Source organism: Agelaius tricolor, unplaced genomic scaffold (assembly GCF_023055355.1).
Source record: "Agelaius tricolor isolate 1412-34295 unplaced genomic scaffold, bAgeTri1.0.p SCAF_16, whole genome shotgun sequence".
Taxonomy (NCBI): domain Eukaryota; kingdom Metazoa; phylum Chordata; class Aves; order Passeriformes; family Icteridae; genus Agelaius; species Agelaius tricolor.
Genome location: NW_027269276.1, coordinates 17,383,655 through 17,400,598, shown reverse-complemented (window position 1 = coordinate 17,400,598; position 16,944 = coordinate 17,383,655). Strand labels below are relative to the sequence as shown.

The window sequence follows — 16,944 nt, the reverse complement described above, 5'->3', positions numbered from 1 at the left end:
GGAATTTTCCCCCGCATTTTTCCAGGCTCATCCAGGATTTACTGGGATTCCCTCCCAGCTCTAATTCACAAACCAATCCTGATTTTTCTCATTTTTTCCCATTCCCTTTCCTATTTTGATGGGAAGGTCAGTTCAGTTTCCCACCTTTTTCCCATTCCTGCTTTTCCTGGGATTTTAAATCTGGAATTACCTGGACCTGACTCTGCAGCTTCAGAAAATCTGGAGCTGCTCCAGATTTCCTCTGGCTGGGGCTGGGAATTTGGGGATGCTCTGGAATTCAGGATTTGGGAGCTTTGGGTTGGGGTTCCAAAAGAAATCCCATTCTGGATCATTTTCCCACTGAATTTCCTGATTTTGGGGGGAAAATTCCATGGATTTGGAGTCCCCTAAGCCCCGATTCCATCAGTAGGGAATTCCAGTCTTCCCAGAATATCCAGGTTTGGGAATGTCCCAGGAATTCATTCCCATTACCTGTGGGGGGAAAGGATGGGAATTCCCATGGGATCGGGATCTTCTGGAGCCCCTGGACAATGGGATTTGTTCTGTGCAGGTGTTGGGCTGGACTCGGGGATTTGGGGTTTGAGATTTGGGATTTCAGATTTGGGGATGTGGAATTGGGGATCTGGAATTGGGGATTTGAGGATTTGGGATTTGGGGATTTGAGATTTGGATTTGGGGTTTCAGACTGGGAATCTGGGATTGGGGATTGGGGATTTGGGGATTTGGGATTGGGGATTCAGGAATTTGGGATTTGGGGTTTGAGGTTTGGGATTTCACATTGGGGATTTAAGGATTTGAGGACTTGGGGATTTGGGATTTCAGATTTGGATTGGGGATTTGGGGTTTAGGGATTTGAGACTGGGGATTTGGGAATCCTCTCCACCCCCTGGATCTGGGAATTTCTCCTGCCCCGGTGCTGGGATCAGAATCTTCCGGAGCCCCAGAACCTTCTGGAACGTGTGGAATTCCCGCTGGGAATGTCGGGACGGAGGCGATTCCCCAATTCCAGCCGGGAGTTTGAGATTCCCCGGTCCCGCTATCCCGAGAAATCCCGATCCCAAAAATTCCCGGGTTTTTCGGGGATTGGCTGCTCCAGCGCGGGCTGGTGGCGCCCCCTGGCGGCGGCGACACCGCCCGTGACACCCGCGGGCTTCGGGCTTCGGGATTCGGGATTTGGGATCCAGGATTTGGGATCCAGGGCTCGGAATATGGGATTTGGGGATTTGGGATCCGGGATTTCATATCCAAGGTTCGGGGTTTGGGATTTGGGATCCAGGATTTGGGATACAAGATTTGGGGTTTGGGATCTGGAATCCAGGATTTGGTATCGGGGATTTTGGATCTGGGGTTTGGGATCTGGGATTTGGAATCCAGGGTTCGGGGTTTGGGATCCAGGATTTGGGATACAAGATTTGGGGTTTGGGATTTGGGGTTTAGGATCTGGAATCCAGGATTTGGGATCAGGGGTTTGGGGATTGGGATTTGGGAATTGGGTATTTGAGATCCGGGATTTTAGGTTTGGGATTTGGGAATTGTCCCGGAGTTCCATCCCGCCCTGCTCCATCAACTCCGGCATTCCCAGAGGAGAAAAACCCTGGAATTTTGGGGGGATCCAGAGGGGATTGGGGTCCCACCAACCACGGGGTTTGGGGATTCCCTCCTCGAATCCCATTTTTTATTCAACATCCTAAAAAAAAAAAAAAAAAAAAAAAAAGTGTTTCCAGCCAAATTCCTGTATAATTCCAGGCGTTCTCTGCCATAATTCAGGATTTAATATCCAGGGGGAAAACTCCAAATGGCCCCGAAGAGGCAAAATTTGGGAGAAAATCCCATTTTTGGGCAGGGTTATCCTTTGGGAAGGGGCTTTTCCCGGGAAAATCGGGAAGTGGTGGGAATTGGGCGGGAAAAGGGATCCTTGAAGGGTTCAAAAAGCGGGGAAAAGGGAAATTCCACTTTTTTAATCCCGGCTGGATGCAATTCCCTCCCTCTCCCGGAGGGTAGGACCCGCTCTGGAGGCGCTTCCCGGGACTGAATCCCGAGGAATTCCACCCAAAATTCACTCCGGGAATCACTCCGGGGTTCAAAAAGTGGGGAAAAGTGAAAATTCCAAGTTTTTTTTTCCGCCTGGATGCACTTCCGGAGTGCGGGAACCGCTCTGGGAGCGAAGCCTTGGAGCGAATCCCGCGAATTCCAGCAGAATTCCTCCTGGAGGAGGAGGAGGGAGAGGGACAGGGAGAGGGAGGAAGGCTCGGAAAAGGGGGGGAAGGAAAAAGAGGAGGAAAAGGGAGAGGAGGAGGACGAGGGCGAGGACAAGGAAGGCTTGGAAAAAGAGGAGAAGGAGGAGAAGGAAAAAGAGGAGGGAGACGAGGGAGAGGGAGGAAGGTTTGGAAAAGGAGAAGGAGGAGGAGGGACGGGAGGAGGGGGAAAAAGAGGAGGAGGAGGCGGGGTCGGAGGAGGAGGAGAAGGGAGGAAGGCTTGGAAAAGGAGGAGAAGGAAAAGGAGGAGAAGGAGGAGGAGGAGGAGGAAAAAGAGGAGGAGGAAAAAGAGGAGGAGGAGAAGGAAAAGGAGGAGGAGGAGGAGGAGAGGAGAAGGAAGTGGAGGGAGGAAGACTTGCAAAAGGAGGAGAAGGAAAAAGAGGAGAAAGAGAAGGAAGAAAAGGAGGAGGAAAAAAAGGAAAAAGAGGAGGAGAAGGAAAAAGAGGAGGAGGAGGAGGAGGAGGAGGCGGAGGCGCTGCCGGCCCCGCGCTCCCGGCGCGCTCAGAGCGGGACGGGCCCGAGCGGCGCTGCCCGGCCGGGGGTGCCAGCGGCGGTGCCAGCGGCGGTGCCAGCGGCGGTGCAGCCGCACGGGCCCATCCGGCGGCGATGGCGGCGGGGCTGTGGCGGCGCGGGGCGCTCTGGGCCGCGCTGCTGCTGCTGGCGGCGGCGCAGGAGCCGTGGCGGCAGCTGATCCAGTGGGAGAACAACGGGCGGCTCTACAGCCTGCTCAACAGCGGCGCCGAGTTCGTGCCCGCCGGGCAGGAGCGGCCCCCGGGCAGCCGCCTGTGGCTGGCGGGCACCGCGGGGACAGCGGGGACGGCGGGGACAGCGGGGACGGCCGGCAGCGTCCGCCGCCAGGCGCCCGCCTCGGGGACAGTGCGGGGACAAGCGCGACATCCCTTCGGCTTCGGCCAGGTGCCGCCCAACTGGCGGGACGGAGCGCTGGGCGACGGCGGCGCGGCGGGACAGCGGCGACAAGCGGCGCGCGGGCGGCAGGCGACAGCCTCGGGGGTGGCCGTGTCGTCGTTCGCCTTCGCCTCGGCGGGACAGCCGCCCTTTGTCGCCGCGGGGGTGGCGGGACAGCCGCCCTTTGTCGCCGCGGGGGTGGCACCGCACGGGGAGCGCCCCGAGGGTGTCCCCGCGTCGCGGAGCGCGGTGGCGGCGGGGACAGGGATGGGGACGGGGATGGGAACACCTATGGGGACTGGGATGGGAACGGGGATGGGAACGGGGATGGGGACCCCTATGGGGACAGGGATGGGGACCCCTATGGGGACAGGGATGGGAACCCCTATGGGGACAGGAACGGGAACGGGGATGGGGACCCCTATGGGGACAGGGATAGGGACAGGGATGGGGACAGGGATGGGGACAGGGATGGGGACAGGGCCGGGGGCGGCGTTCCCGCTGCAGCCCCGCGCGCTTCCCGAGGATTTCGGGGAGGAGCCGCAGCCCTACGGAGCGGCGGGAGTGCCGCTGGATCGCCGCTACTCCCACAGCCTGTACCACGACGGCGGCCCCGAGGCGCAAACCGGGATGGGATCCATGGAAAATCTGGGATTTGGGGCGCAGTTCCCGCCCCACGAGGCGCAGCCGCCGTTCCAGGCGCCCGAATCCTTTGGGGTCGCTCATCCCGAGCCCTTCATTCCCGAAATTCCTCAGGCCGTGCCCGACAGCCAAGCCCGGCTCAGCGTGGGCAGCGTCTACAGGCCCAGCTTTGGGGCCAGAGGTGAGTTTGGGGTTTCCTTGGGGTTCCCTTGGGATGGGCGGAATTCCCGGGATTTGCCACAGGGAGTTTGGGAATGATGGGAATTGGGGAGGGGAGGAGCAGGGCCCGCTCGGGGGGCTGGGATTGGGATGGGGCTGGCCCGTATCCAGGCTCATCCCATAATTTTGGGATGAGGTTGTGTCCCAGGGCATCCCAAATTTGTGGGATGGGGTTGTGCTGTGTCCTAGGGCATTCCTGGGGTCTGTCCCAGGTAACTCTGTGCTGGATCCCATTTTTCCATGGGATATTTGGGATAGGACAGGGCTGGATCCTGGTTATCCATGGGATGTTTGGGATGGGATGGGGCTGGATCCCGGTTATCCATGGGGTGTTTATCCCAGTTATCCATGGGATATTTGGGTTTTCCATGGGATGGGAAGGTCTGGATCCTGTGGATCCCATGGTTATCCCTGGGATATTTGGAATGGGACAGGGCTGGATCCTGGTTATCTGTGGGGTGTTTATCCCATTTTTTCATGGGATATTTGGAATGGGACAGGGCTGGATCCTGGTTATCCGTGGGGTGTTTATCCCATTTTTTCATGGGATATTTGGGATGGGACAGGGCTGGATCCTGGTTATCCCAGCCAGGACACGCTCCATTCCCAGATTTTTGGGAATGACAGACGGATCCGTGCTCCTGTCACTCCGGGGTCACTCAGGGGTCGCTCCCTCCCCATCCCGTTAAAATCCCATGGATTTGGGCTGAGCTTTCCAAGAGTTTTTGAGCCCTCGGAGCCACTCCCAGCCCACTCCCTCGGGAATCCCATCCCAGCCTGACCCCGTGCCCTGCCCAGCCCCATCCCAGTTTTCTGGGAAAAGCCATCCCGGAGGATTTGGGGTGGTGGGAAGGGCCCAGCCCTGCCCTACACAAACAGAGGGGGGAACGCTGCAGGAAAAACTCGGGAATGGGGATTTTTGGGATCGCAGAGAAGCTGGGAATAGGGCACGAGGGGTGGATGATGGGAGGGATTTGGGAACACATTCAGGGAATGCCAGAATTCCCAAGGCTCTGGAGGGACACTCAAGGACAGCTGCCCTGCTGATGACCCGGCAAAAATTCCAGCCAAATTCCCTGGGAAAGATTCCAGCCAAATTCCCCGTTGGCAGCGTCCATGTCCTTCCAGGATCCCGCGAGTGGCTCCGCCAGGGAATTCTGGACACCCAAATTCCCGGAGCTTCCCCCTTTTCCTGGAGAAATTTCACGGGAATCCAGCTGATCCCCTCAAATTCCGTGTCACTCGTGGTGTTTTGGGAATGTTGTCACCTCGCTGTCACCTCCCGGGGATCCTAATTGGAGCAAACGATGGCTGGCGCCGGATCCGGTGTTAATTGTTAATTATTAATTATTAATGATTAATTCCACGGCCAAAGCTCCTCGGGAGCCTCCTAATCCCGGCCGGATCCGCCAGGAATGTTCGGCATTGCCGGCCCCCGGCCGGGGTTAATGAAGGAAGGAATCCGATCCCGCTGGTTCCAGCGGGGAATTCTCGGGGTTCCTGGGGGACTGGGGGCCTGGGGAAACCTGGGAACAGGGGCTGGGAACATTCCAGGCCTGATCCAGAGGTGGGAGGGACGGGAGCAGCTCCAGGGGGTGGGGAAGGGAAGGGGATCCAGACTCCAAAAGTTTTCCCTACCCAGATCCCAAACCCGATTCCATTTCCAGGGGGTTTCTTCATCCTGATCCCACCTCCAGGGATTCCTCATCCTGATCCCAACCCAAAATCTTTCTGACCCCAATCCCAACACAGATCCCATCTCCAGGGGTTTCCTCATCCCAATCCCCACCTGCATCCCATCTCCGGGAGCTTCCTGATCTCCAATCCCATCTCCAGGGGTTCTCTCACCCTGATTCCAACCCAAATCCCATCTCCAAAACTTCCTGGCCCCAATCCCTGCCCAAATCCCACTTCCTGGGGTTCCACACCCCAATCCTGACCCCGATCCTATCTCCAGGGTTTCCTCATCCCAATCCTGATCCTGATCCCATCTCCAGGGGGTCCTCATCCCAATTCCAACCCTGATCCCATCCCCAGTGCTTTCCCAACCCCGATCCCATCTCCAGGAGGGTTTTTCCCCCTGACCCCATGGATTGGGTCCCCAGGGTTGGATTTGGAAGGAAAGAGGGATTTGGGAATTCCATGGGGTGCTGTGGATTTGGGTTCCACCAAGTGGGAGTTTGGTGTCAGCCCCGGATGGGCTGGGAAGTGTCAGAATTCCCAGGAAAGTCTCCCTTTGGTGGGGTCAGATTTGGGATTGGGGTGGTTCTGGGGGCTGGGAATCCTGGGATTCTGTGGGGATGGAGGAGGGATTGGGATTGGGATTGATAGGATTGGGATGGGATGGAATGAGATTGGAATTGAGATTGGGATGGGATTGGGATTGATGGGATGGGATTGGGACTGTGAATGGAATTGGAATTAGGATTGAGATTGGGATGGGATGGGATGGATGGGATGGGAAGCTGGAATCCCCTTGGTCTCTCTGGCCGTCCCCGTTTCCACTCCCTCCATTCCCAGCCTCCCCTGCTCCCACTTTTCCATGGGATTCTCCCTGTGGGATTTTCCTGCTGATCCCGTACACCTGCACAAACAGGGCCCATGATCCCGATTTTCCCCAGGAATGGACGGAATTCTCCTCTGGCAGCTCCCGGGATTGCCGAGGGGCCGGGTGGGAAAACGAAAAACCTTTTCCCAATGGGATTGTCCTGATCTGGGGGCCGATTTTCCCTGGATTTTTGGGAAGCCTCAGCAAAAGCCCCCGGAATTTGGGGTGGGATGGGGACAATTCCAGAGGTGGGGATCCCGATATCCCGTGAATTCCAGAGGTTTGACCCCAAGAAGGAGGAGTGAGATCCTATAAAAACAACGGGGCCATCGCAGGGCAGAATCCAGCGGGAAAGGGGAAAATCCAAATCCCATAAAACTCCCCGTTGGTCCCGGAGTCGGATTTCGCTCCAGAGCTTCCAAGAATTCCTTGGAATAAACAACAGCAGGGAGGGAAAAAATTCTGAAAGGATGGAAAACTTTTCCTTGGCTGGCCCAGGGTGGTTTTCCATGGGGTTTTTTTGTTAGGAATTTTTTTAAGGGATGGGGGAGAAGTTTTTTCCGAGCTCTCCCCGTTGTTTTTGGGTCCCCCCGGGAATTACATCAGCGGGAATGGGGCAGGAAATGAGCTCCAAAGGAATGACGTGATCCCTCCTGGGAAGGCAGGCCCAGAAACAAGGAGGCATTGTTCTCCTTTCCAGGGAAAAACGGGGAAAAATGGGGAAAAATGGGTGAAATGGGGAAAACTGGGGAAAAACAGGGAAAAATGGGGGAAAGTGGGGGGAAAACTGGGGAAAAATGGGTGAAAATGGGGAAGAATGTGGAAAAAATGTGGGGAAATGGGGAAAAATGGGGGAAAACAGGGAAAATGGGGGAAAGAGGGAAAAAGGGGAAAACCAGGGCAAAATGGGGAAAACCAGAGCAAAATGGGGAAAAATGGGGATAAAAGGGGAAAAACAGTGATAAAATAGGGAGAAACAGAGAATAACAGGGGAAAAGGGGAAAAATGGGGAAAAATAGGAAAAAAACCAGGAAAATGGGGAAAAATGAGAGAGAACAAGGAAAAACAAGGAAAAATGGGGAAAACTGGGGGAAAAATGGGGGAAAATTGGGGGAAATGGGGAAAACCAGGGAAAAACATGGCCCCAGTCCCTGTGCACAGGGATGTCCCCATGGTCATTCCCAGATCCCCAATGTGCCCAGGCCTTGCAGTGCTGTGTCCCCAATCCCAGGGGATGTCCCTGTGGTCCCTCAGGTCCCCCAGATCTGATCCTGGGTGTCCCCAATCCCTGTCCCCAATGATGAACCCATTTTCCCAGCAGGTGTCCCAGATCTGATCCCAGATCCCAAATGTCTGGGCCTCCAGGAGCTGTGTCCCCGGGGGATGTCCCCAGTCCCTGTCCCCCAGTTCCTGTTCCCAATCCCTGTCCCCAGTCCTTGATCCCAATCCCAATCCCGTTTCCTGGCAGATCTCCCAGACCTGGTCCTGGATTTCCCCCATCCCTGTTCCCAAACCCATTCCCATTTCCCAGCAGGTCTCCCTGATCTGATCCTGAATGTCCCCAATCCCTGTCCCCAGTCCCTGTTCCCAATCCTGATCTTGTTTCCCAGCATGTCTCAGATCTGATCCCAGATTTCCCCAATCCCAGATTTCCCCTATCCCGATCCTGTTTCCCGACAGGTCTCCTGGACCTGGTCCCAGATGTCCCCAGTCCCTGTCCTCAATCCCTGTTCCCCAGTCACTGTCCCCAATCCCAGATTTCCCCAATCCTGTTTCCCATTTCCCGGTCTCGGATCTGATCCTGGATGTCCCCAATCCCTGTTCCCAATCCCGATCCCGTTTCCCGCAGGTCTCCCGGACCTGGTCCCGGACCCCAATTACGTTCAGGCCTCCACGTACGTGCAGAGAGCTCACCTGTACTCGCTGCGCTGCGCCGCCGAGGAGCGCTGCCTGGCCAGGTGCGACACACGGACACACGGACACACGGACACACGGACACACCGAGACACACGGACACACGGACACACGGACACAGGGACACACGGACACACGGACACACGGACACACAGACACACCGGACACACCGACACAGGGACACACCGACACATGGACACAGGGACACACGGACACACGGACACACGGACACAGGGACACACGGACACACGGACACACGGACACACCGGACACACCGACACAGGGACACACCGACACATGGACACAGGGACACACGGACACACGGACACACGGACACAGGGACACACGGACACACAGACACACTGAGACACGGACACATGGACACACCGGACACATGGACACACCAACACACGGACACATGGACACACGGACACAGGGACACACGGACACAAGGACACACCAACACAAGGACACACTGACACACGGACACTGGACACACCGGACACACCATCACACGGACACACAGACACAGGGACACATGGACACACGGACACACAGAGACACGGACACACAGACACAGGGACACACGGACAGTGGGGAGACAGGACATGGGACACGGGAATACAGGGGGGATGGGAATATGGGATATGGGACATGGGGTATGGGATATGGGATAAGGGATATGGGACCTGGGATATAGGATACGGGATATGGGATATGGGATACGGGACATGGGATATGGGATACGGAATATGGGTACGGGACACAGGGGAGACAGGAGAGACAGGATATGGGACAAGGGATACGGGATATGTGATACGGGATACGGGATATGTGATACAGGATACAGGATATGGGATACAGGATACGGGATATGGGATACAGGATACAGGATATGGGATACAGGATACGGGATATGGGATACAGGATACGGGATATGGGATATGGGATATGGGATACAGGACACAGGGGAGATGGGAGAGATGGGATATGGGATACAGAACATGGAGTACAGGAACGGGATATGGGAATGGGACATGGGATCCGCGAACAGGACACAGGGACACAGGAATGGGACACAGGATCTGGGAATGGGACGTGGGATATGGGAATGGAAAATGCGATCTGGGAACAGGACACGGGATCCAGGAATGGGAAATAGGTACAGAACCCGGGAATGGGACATGGGATATGGGAATGGGAAATGAGAGCTGGGAATGGGACACAGGATATGGGACATGGGATATGGGAATGGGAGGGATGGGATCCTGGGAATGCGGGATGGGATTCTGAGAATGGGAGAGAAAGGATTCCCGGGAATGGGAGCGCTCTGGAGTTGGGGGGATGTGGGGAGAAAATGGGGGAGAGAAGGGGGTGAAGGGGGGCTGGGGTGAGCGGGAAGTGGGGAAATTTTGGGAAGGAAGGGATGGGGCGAGATGGGGGTGAAGGGAGGGGAGAGAGGGTCCTGGGATGAGGGAGAGATTGGGGACAGAGGGAATCCCGGGATGAGGGGGAGAGGGGGATGAAGGGGGAATCCCAGGATGAGGGGGAGAGGGGGATACCCCAGGGGAGAGAGGGTGAGGCTGGGGGTGGAGAAGGGGGAGGTGCTGATGAGGGAGAGGGAAGAGGAGGGAAGGGGAAAAGAGGGAAAGGGGGAAAAGGGGAAAAAGGGAAGAGGGAAGTGAAGGGTGAAGGGGAGGGAAGGGGAAAGGAAAAAGGGGGAAAAAGGGGTAAGAAAAAAGGGGGGGAAAGGGAAAAAAAGGGGGAAGAAAAAGGGGAAAAATGGAAGGGAGAAAAGGAATGGAAAAGGGAAAAGAGAAAAGGGAAAAGGGAGAAAGGAAGGGAAGAGAAGGAAAAGGAAAGGAAAAGGGGAAGGAACAGGAAAAGGAAAAGGAAAAGGAAAAGGAAAAGGAAAAGGAAAAGGAAAAGGAAAAGGCACTGGGAAGAAGCCCAGAATTTCGTCCCTTTGTCCCTTCCTTTCCCACGGGAGGGCGTTCCCTGCAGAAAGGGGAATTCCCCAGAAAGGAGGGGCCAGGGCAGTGCCAGCAGTGCCACCACTGTCCCTGTCCCTGTCCCCGTCCCCAGCACGGCGTACGCGGCCGAGGCCACCGACTACGACGTGCGGGTGCTGCTGCGCTTCCCGCAGCGCGTCAAGAACCAGGGCACGGCCGACTTCCTGCCCAGCCAGCCCCGCCACCGCTGGCAGTGGCACAGCTGCCACCAGTGAGTGTCCCCAGCTGTCCCCAGCACCGGCATCCGGCACAGTGGCAGCTCCAAGGCCTTTGGTGGCGCTTTGGTGGCGTTTCCCCATTGGGTGGCTTCGTTTTGGGGTCTCCCTTCAGCTCTTTGTCCCCAAAGCCACCATTCATGATGGTGGCAGTGGCACAGCTGCCACCACCGAGTGTCCCCAGGGCTCCCCAGCCTGTCCCCACATTGTCCCCATGGTGTCCCCACGGTGTCCCCAGGCACTACCACAGCACGGTGGAGTTCAGCCACTATGACCCTGGATGTCACCTGATTGTCCCCTGCTGTCCCCCTATTATCCCCTGAGTGTCCCCTCACTGTCCCCCTGATTATTTCATTCCTTGTCCCCTGACTGTCCCCTGACTGTCCCAATTGTCCTCCGAATGTCCCCAACCTGTCCCCATGTCCCCAGGCACTACCACAGCATGGCGGAGTTCAGCCACTATGACCTGCTGGATGTCACCTGACTGTCCCCAGAGTGTCCCTTGATTGTCCCCTGATTATTCCTCTGAATGTCCCCTGGATGCCCCCGCTGTCCCCTGAGTGTCCCCTTGAATGTCCCTTGAATGTCCCCTGATTTATCCCATAGCTTGTCCCCTGACTGTCTCCTGATTGTCCCCCTAAGTGTCCCCACTGTCCCCTGACTGTCCCCAGAGCGTCCCCAAAGTGTCCCCTGAGTGTCCGCAGCCTGTTCCCATGGTGTCCCCACGGTGCCCCCACAGTCCCCATGGTGTCCCCATGTCCCCAGGCACTACCACAGCATGGCAGAGTTCAGTCACTATGGTTTGCTGGATGTCCCCCTTGTGTCCCCCTGGTGTCTCCATGGTGTCCCCATTGTGTCCCCCTGGTGTCCCCACGGTGTCCCCTGGTGTCCCCAGGCACTACCACAGCATGGCGGAGTTCAGCCACTATGACCTGCTGGATGTCACCTCGGGCCGCCGGGTGGCCGAGGGACACAAGGCCAGCTTCTGCCTGGAGGACACCACCTGCGACTTCGGCCACCTCAAGCGCTACGCCTGCACCGCCCACACCCAGGTGACACCAGGGGACAGTGGCCTTTGGCACCTCTGTCACTTTCGGTCCCTTTTCGTCCCTTTCGTCTCCCGGTTTTCTCCCTTTTTCGGCCCTTTTGTCCCTTTTGGTCCCTTTTGTCCCCATTTGTGGCACTGTGCCTGCACTGCCCACACCCAGGTGACACCGCGGGGACAGCACCCTTTGTCACTTCTGTCACTTTTTGCCCCTTTTGTCCCTTTTTTGTCCCATTTTCTCCATTTTTTTGTCCCTTTTTTGTCCCTTTTGGTCCCTTTTGTCCCCATTTGTGGCACTGTGCCTGCACCGCCCAGACCCAGGTGACACTGAGAGGACAAAGGGGTTCCCTTCTCCCCCATTTTTACCCATTGTTTCCCTTTTTTCCCCATTTTTAACCTTTTTTCTCCTTTTTTTTTTTTCCATTTCCCCCCCTTTTCCCCCATTTTTTCCCTTTTCCCCATTTTTTTCCCTTTTCCCCATTTTTCCCAATTTCCCCATTTCTCACCCCATTTCCCCCCTGCAGGGGCTCAGCCTGGGCTGTTACGACACCCAAGGGTTCCCTTTTCTCCCTCATTTTTCCCCATTTCCCCCCCATTTTTCACCTTTTTTCTCCCTTTTTTTTTTCATTTTTCCATTTTTCTCCCTTTCCCCCCCATTTTTGCCCAATTTCCCCATCTCTCACCCCGTTTCCCCCCCAGGGGCTCAGCCCAGGCTGTTGCAATACCCACAGGGTTCCTTTCCCGCCCATTTTTCCCCTCCATTTCCTCATTTTTTCAACAATTTTCTCCCTTTTTACATTTTTTTCCTAATTTTTCCCTTTTTCCCCATTTCTCCCCATTTTTTGCCCAATTTCCCCATTTCTCACCCCATTTCCCCCTGCAGGGGCTCAGCCTGGGCTGTTACGACACCCGAGGGTTCCCTTTTCTCCCTCATTTTTCCCCATTTTTTCCCCATTTTTTCCCCTTTTTTCTCCCTTTTTTTTTCATTTTTCCATTTTTTTCTCCCTTTCCCCCCCATTTTTGCCCAATTTCCCCATTTCTCACCCCATTTTCCCCCTGCAGGGGCTCAGCCTGGGCTGTTACGACACCTGAGAGTTCCCTTTTCTCCCTCATTTTTCCCCATTTTTTCCCCATTTTTCCCCCATTTTTTCACCTTTTTTCTCCCTTTTTTTTTCATTTTTCCATTTTTCTCCCTTTTCCTCTCATTTTTGCCCAATTTCCCCATTTCTCACCCCATTTCCCCCCCAGGGGCTCAGCCCAGACTGTTACAATACCCACAGGGTCCCTTTCCTGCCCATTTTTCCCCTCCATTTCCTAATTTGTTCTACAATTTTCTCCCTTTTTAATTTTTTTTCCTAATTTTTCCCTTTTTTCCCATTTCTCCCCATTTTTCCCAATTTCCCCATTTCTCACCCCATTTCCCTCTGTGCAGGGGCTCTGCCTGGGCTGTTACAACACCCAAGGGTTCCCTTTTCTCCCTCATTTTTCCCCATTTCCCCCCCATTTTTCACCTTTTTTCTCCCTTTTTTTTTCATTTTTCCCTTTTTCTCCCTTTTCCCCCCATTTTTGCCCAATTTCCCCATTTCTCACCCCGTTTCCCCCCCAAGGGCTCAGCCCAGGCTGTTGCAATACCCACAGGGTCCCTTTCCCGCCCATTTATCCCCTCCATTTCCTCATTTTTTCAACAATTTTCTCCCTTTTTACATTTTTTTCCTAATTTTTCCCTTTTTCCCATTTCTCCCCATTTTTTCCCAATTTCCCCATTTCTCACCCCATTTTCCCCCTGCAGGGGCTCAGCCTGGGCTGTTACGACACCTGAGAGTTCCCTTTTCTCCCTCATTTTTCCCCATTTCCCCCCCATTTTTCACCTTTTTTCTCCCTTTTTTTTTTCATTTTTCCCATTTTTTCTCCCTTTCCCCCCATTTTTGCCCAATTTCCCCATTTCTCACCCTGTTTCCCCACAGGGGCTCAGCCCAGACTGTTACAATACCTACAGGGTTCCTTTCCCGCCCATTTTTCCCCTCCATTTCCTCATTTTTTCAACAATTTTCTCCCTTTTTACATTTTTTTCCTAATTTTTCCCTTTTTCCCATTTCTCCCCATTTTTGCCCAATTTCCCCATTTCTCACCCCATTTTCCCCCCTGCAGGGCTCAGCCTGGGCTGTTACGACACCCGAGGGTTCCCTTTTCTCCCTCATTTTTCCCCATTTTTTCCCCATTTTTTCCCCTTTTTTCTCCCTTTTTTTTTTAATTTTTCCATTTTTTCTCCCTTTCCCCCCCATTTTTGCCCAATTTCCCCATTTCTCACCCCATTTTCTCCCTGCAGGGGCTCAGCCCAGGCTGTTATGACACCTACAACGCCGACATCGACTGCCAGTGGATCGACATCACCGACGTCCCCCCGGGGAACTACATCCTCAAGGTTGGGCACATCTGGGCACATCTGGGGACATTTTGGGCTGGAAAATCCCAATTCCAGCCCGGATCGGGTTTTTCCCACCCCTGGCAGTTTTTTCCAGGGTGATTTTCCTGCCTTTTCCCTTTTCCTGGTTTATTTTTTTTTGGTTTCTTTTCCCCCCTGATTTTCCCTTTTCATTTTTGGGGTTGTTTTTTTTTTTGAGGATTTTTTTTCCCCCTGATTTCCCTTTCCTTCTTGATTTTTGGGGGATTTTTTGGGCATTTTTTGGGGTTCCCCTCCCGGATTTTCTTTTTCATTTTTGGGGATATTTTCCTTATTTTCTGATGGTTTTTTTCCCTGATTTCCCCTTCCCTATTGATTTTTTTGGGTTTTTTTCCCCCTGATTTTCCCATTTCCCTCGCTTTTTCCCCCTCTGTTTATTTTGCCTGTTCCTGGTTTATTCTTTTAGTTTTCCCCCCAATTTTCCCATTTCCTTGTTGATTTTTTGGGGATTTTTTTTGTTTTTTTGTTTTGTTTGTTTGTTTTCTGTTTGCTTTGCCCTGATTTTCCCATTTCCTTCTTGATTTTGGGGAATTTTTTTTTTTTTAATTTTTGGGGGGTTTCCTCCCCTCTGATTTTCCCTTTTCCCTTTTAATTTTTGGGATTTTTTGTTTATTTTCTATGTGGTTTTCCCCCCTGATTTCCCTTTCCCTCTTGATTTTTTGGGATTTTTTCCCTTCTCTTTTCCCTCTTTTGGGATTTTTCCCTGTGATTTCCCCTTTTCCCTTTTCATTTTTGTGATTTTCTTTTGTTTATTTTTTATGGGTTTTCCCCCTTATTTTACCTTTTCCCTGTTTATTTTTTTTTTTATTTTTCTCCCTGATTTTTCCATTTCCCTGTTGGTTTTTGGTACTTTTTTCCCTTCTCTTTTTTCCTGTTTATTTTTTGGGGTTTTTTTCCTCTGATTTTCCCATTTCCCTGGTAATTGTTAGGATTTTTTCCCCTCCAATTTTCCTATTTCTCTGGTTATTTTGGGGATTTTTTTCCCCCATTTATTTTTCCTGTTGATTTTTGGGATTTTTTTTCCTTCTCTTTTCCTTATTTTGGGATTTTTCCCTCTTCCCTTTCCCCTGGTTATATTTTGGATTTCCCCCCTGATTTTCCCATTTCCCTGGTTATTTGTGGGATTTTCCCCACTTCCCTTTTTCCTGGTTATATTTGGGATATTTTTTCCCTTGATTTTCCCATTTCCCTGGTTATTGTGGAGATTTTTTTTCTTTCCTTTTCTCTGTTTTGGGATTTTTTTTAGTTTCTTTTTCCCTGTTAATTTTTGGGATTTTTCCCCCTTCCCTTTCCCTATTTTGGGATATCCCCTAATTCTCCTTTTCCCTTTGGGGATTTCTTTCCTTTTCCCCCATTCCCGCTCGATTTTCCCTGGGTTTTTTTTCCCTGCTGATTTCTGGGATCCTTTTCCCGGATTTTTTCCCCATCCCAGGTCCAGGTCAATCCCAAATATTTGGTGCTGGAGTCGGATTTCACCAACAACGTCGTGCGCTGCCACATCCACTACACCGGGCGCTTCGTGTCCGCCTCCAACTGCCGCATTTCCCAGTAAGGAATTCCTGAGCCCAAATAAAACCCATCCCAAAAAAAACCCCACCCCAAAAAAACCCATCACCAAAAAAAAAAAAATATCCCAAAAAACCCTGATCCAAAAAAAACCCAAGCCCAAAAAAACCCAAATCAAAAAAACCCCCATCCCAAAAAACCCCAAGCCCAAAAATCCTCCATCCCAAAAAACCCCCATCCTAAAAATCCCCCTTGCCAGATAAAACCCCAGCTCAATAAAACCCGATCCCAAAAAAAGTCCCCCAAAAAAGCCATCCTGAAAAAAACCCCAATCCCAAAAAATGCCCATCCCAAAAAGCCCCAATCCCAAAAAAAAAAAACCATTCAAAAATACCCCATACTGAAAAAAAACCCCAATTTCAAAAACAACCCCATCCCAAAAATCCCCACCCAAAAAACCCTCATCCCAAAAAACCCATCCCAAAAAATCCTCATCCCAAAAAAAATCCCAATTCCAAAAAAAAACCCATTGCAAAACAAAAAAAATCCCAAAAACCCCCTGAGCCAAATAAAGCCCCATCCCAAAAAACTCCATCCCAAAAAAAACCCAATCCCAAAAAACACCGATCCCAAAAAAAAAAATCCCAAAAAACACTGATCTCAAAAAAACCCTGACCCCAGAAAACCCCGATCCCAAAAATCCTCCATCCCAAAAAAACCCAAATCCCCAAAAAACCCTCATCCAAAAAAAATCCCATTCCCAAAAAAATCCCCATTTTTGGGGGATGGGGATTTTTGGAATGGGGATTTTTTTAATTTGGGATATTTTGGGATAGTTTTTTTTTCTGGAATTGGAATTTTGCTCCTTTTCCTTGGAATTTGGGGTTTCAATTGGGAATTTCCTCCTTTCCCATGGAATTTTATGGGATTTGCCCATTTGGGGTTGATTTTTTCCCCCTTTCCCATGGGATTTTCTGGGATTTGGTGTGGCAATTGGGATTTTGTTCCTCTTCCATGGAATTTTCTGGGATTTGGGGTAGGAATTAGAATTTTCCTCCTTCCCCATGGAATTTTCTGGGATTTTCCCATTTTCCCTGCAGATCCTGACAGCAGCAGAACCCCAGGAGCGTCACCCATCCCCTTTCCTGGGAAGTTCCCGAGGTGGCTCCGCTGCGTTCCCAAAGTTCCCCCTTTTCCCAATAAAAAGCGGGGAAGCCACAA

General features: G+C 52.7%; 1 protein-coding gene across 4 annotated transcripts; it reads left to right on the top strand.

The window, feature by feature from the left end:
• Positions 1-2,859: 2,859 nt before the first annotated feature.
• LOXL1 (lysyl oxidase like 1) lies at positions 2,860-16,944 on the top strand. 4 transcript variants are annotated; one of them, XM_071441892.1, is made up of 7 exons: positions 2,860-3,984; positions 8,420-8,528; positions 10,570-10,707; positions 11,607-11,763; positions 14,083-14,178; positions 15,650-15,765; positions 16,824-16,944. In XM_071441892.1, exons 1-7 carry the CDS (start codon positions 2,862-2,864, stop codon positions 16,828-16,830), a joined length of 1,746 nt encoding a protein of 581 aa, XP_071297993.1. In that variant the 5' UTR covers positions 2,860-2,861; the 3' UTR covers positions 16,831-16,944. The 4 variants fall into 4 exon arrangements, with proteins under 4 accessions (XP_071297993.1, XP_071297992.1, XP_071297994.1 ...); XM_071441891.1 differs by lacking the exons at positions 11,607-11,763; positions 16,824-16,944 and having other exon boundaries at positions 15,650-16,723; XM_071441893.1 differs by lacking the exons at positions 14,083-14,178; positions 15,650-15,765; positions 16,824-16,944 and adding an exon at positions 12,456-13,122.

Excerpts from the sequence above, each read along its gene's own strand:
- LOXL1 (XM_071441891.1), top strand. The coding sequence starts at position 2,862 with ATGGCGGCGGGGCTGTGGCGGCGCGGGGCGCTCTGGGCCGCGCTGCTG. Across the intron at positions 3,985-8,419 it reads GCCCAGCTTTGGGGCCAGAG|GTCTCCCGGACCTGGTCCCG; the intron begins GTGAGTTTGGGG and ends CGTTTCCCGCAG. Across the intron at positions 14,179-15,649 it reads CGGGGAACTACATCCTCAAG|GTCCAGGTCAATCCCAAATA; the intron begins GTTGGGCACATC and ends TCCCCATCCCAG.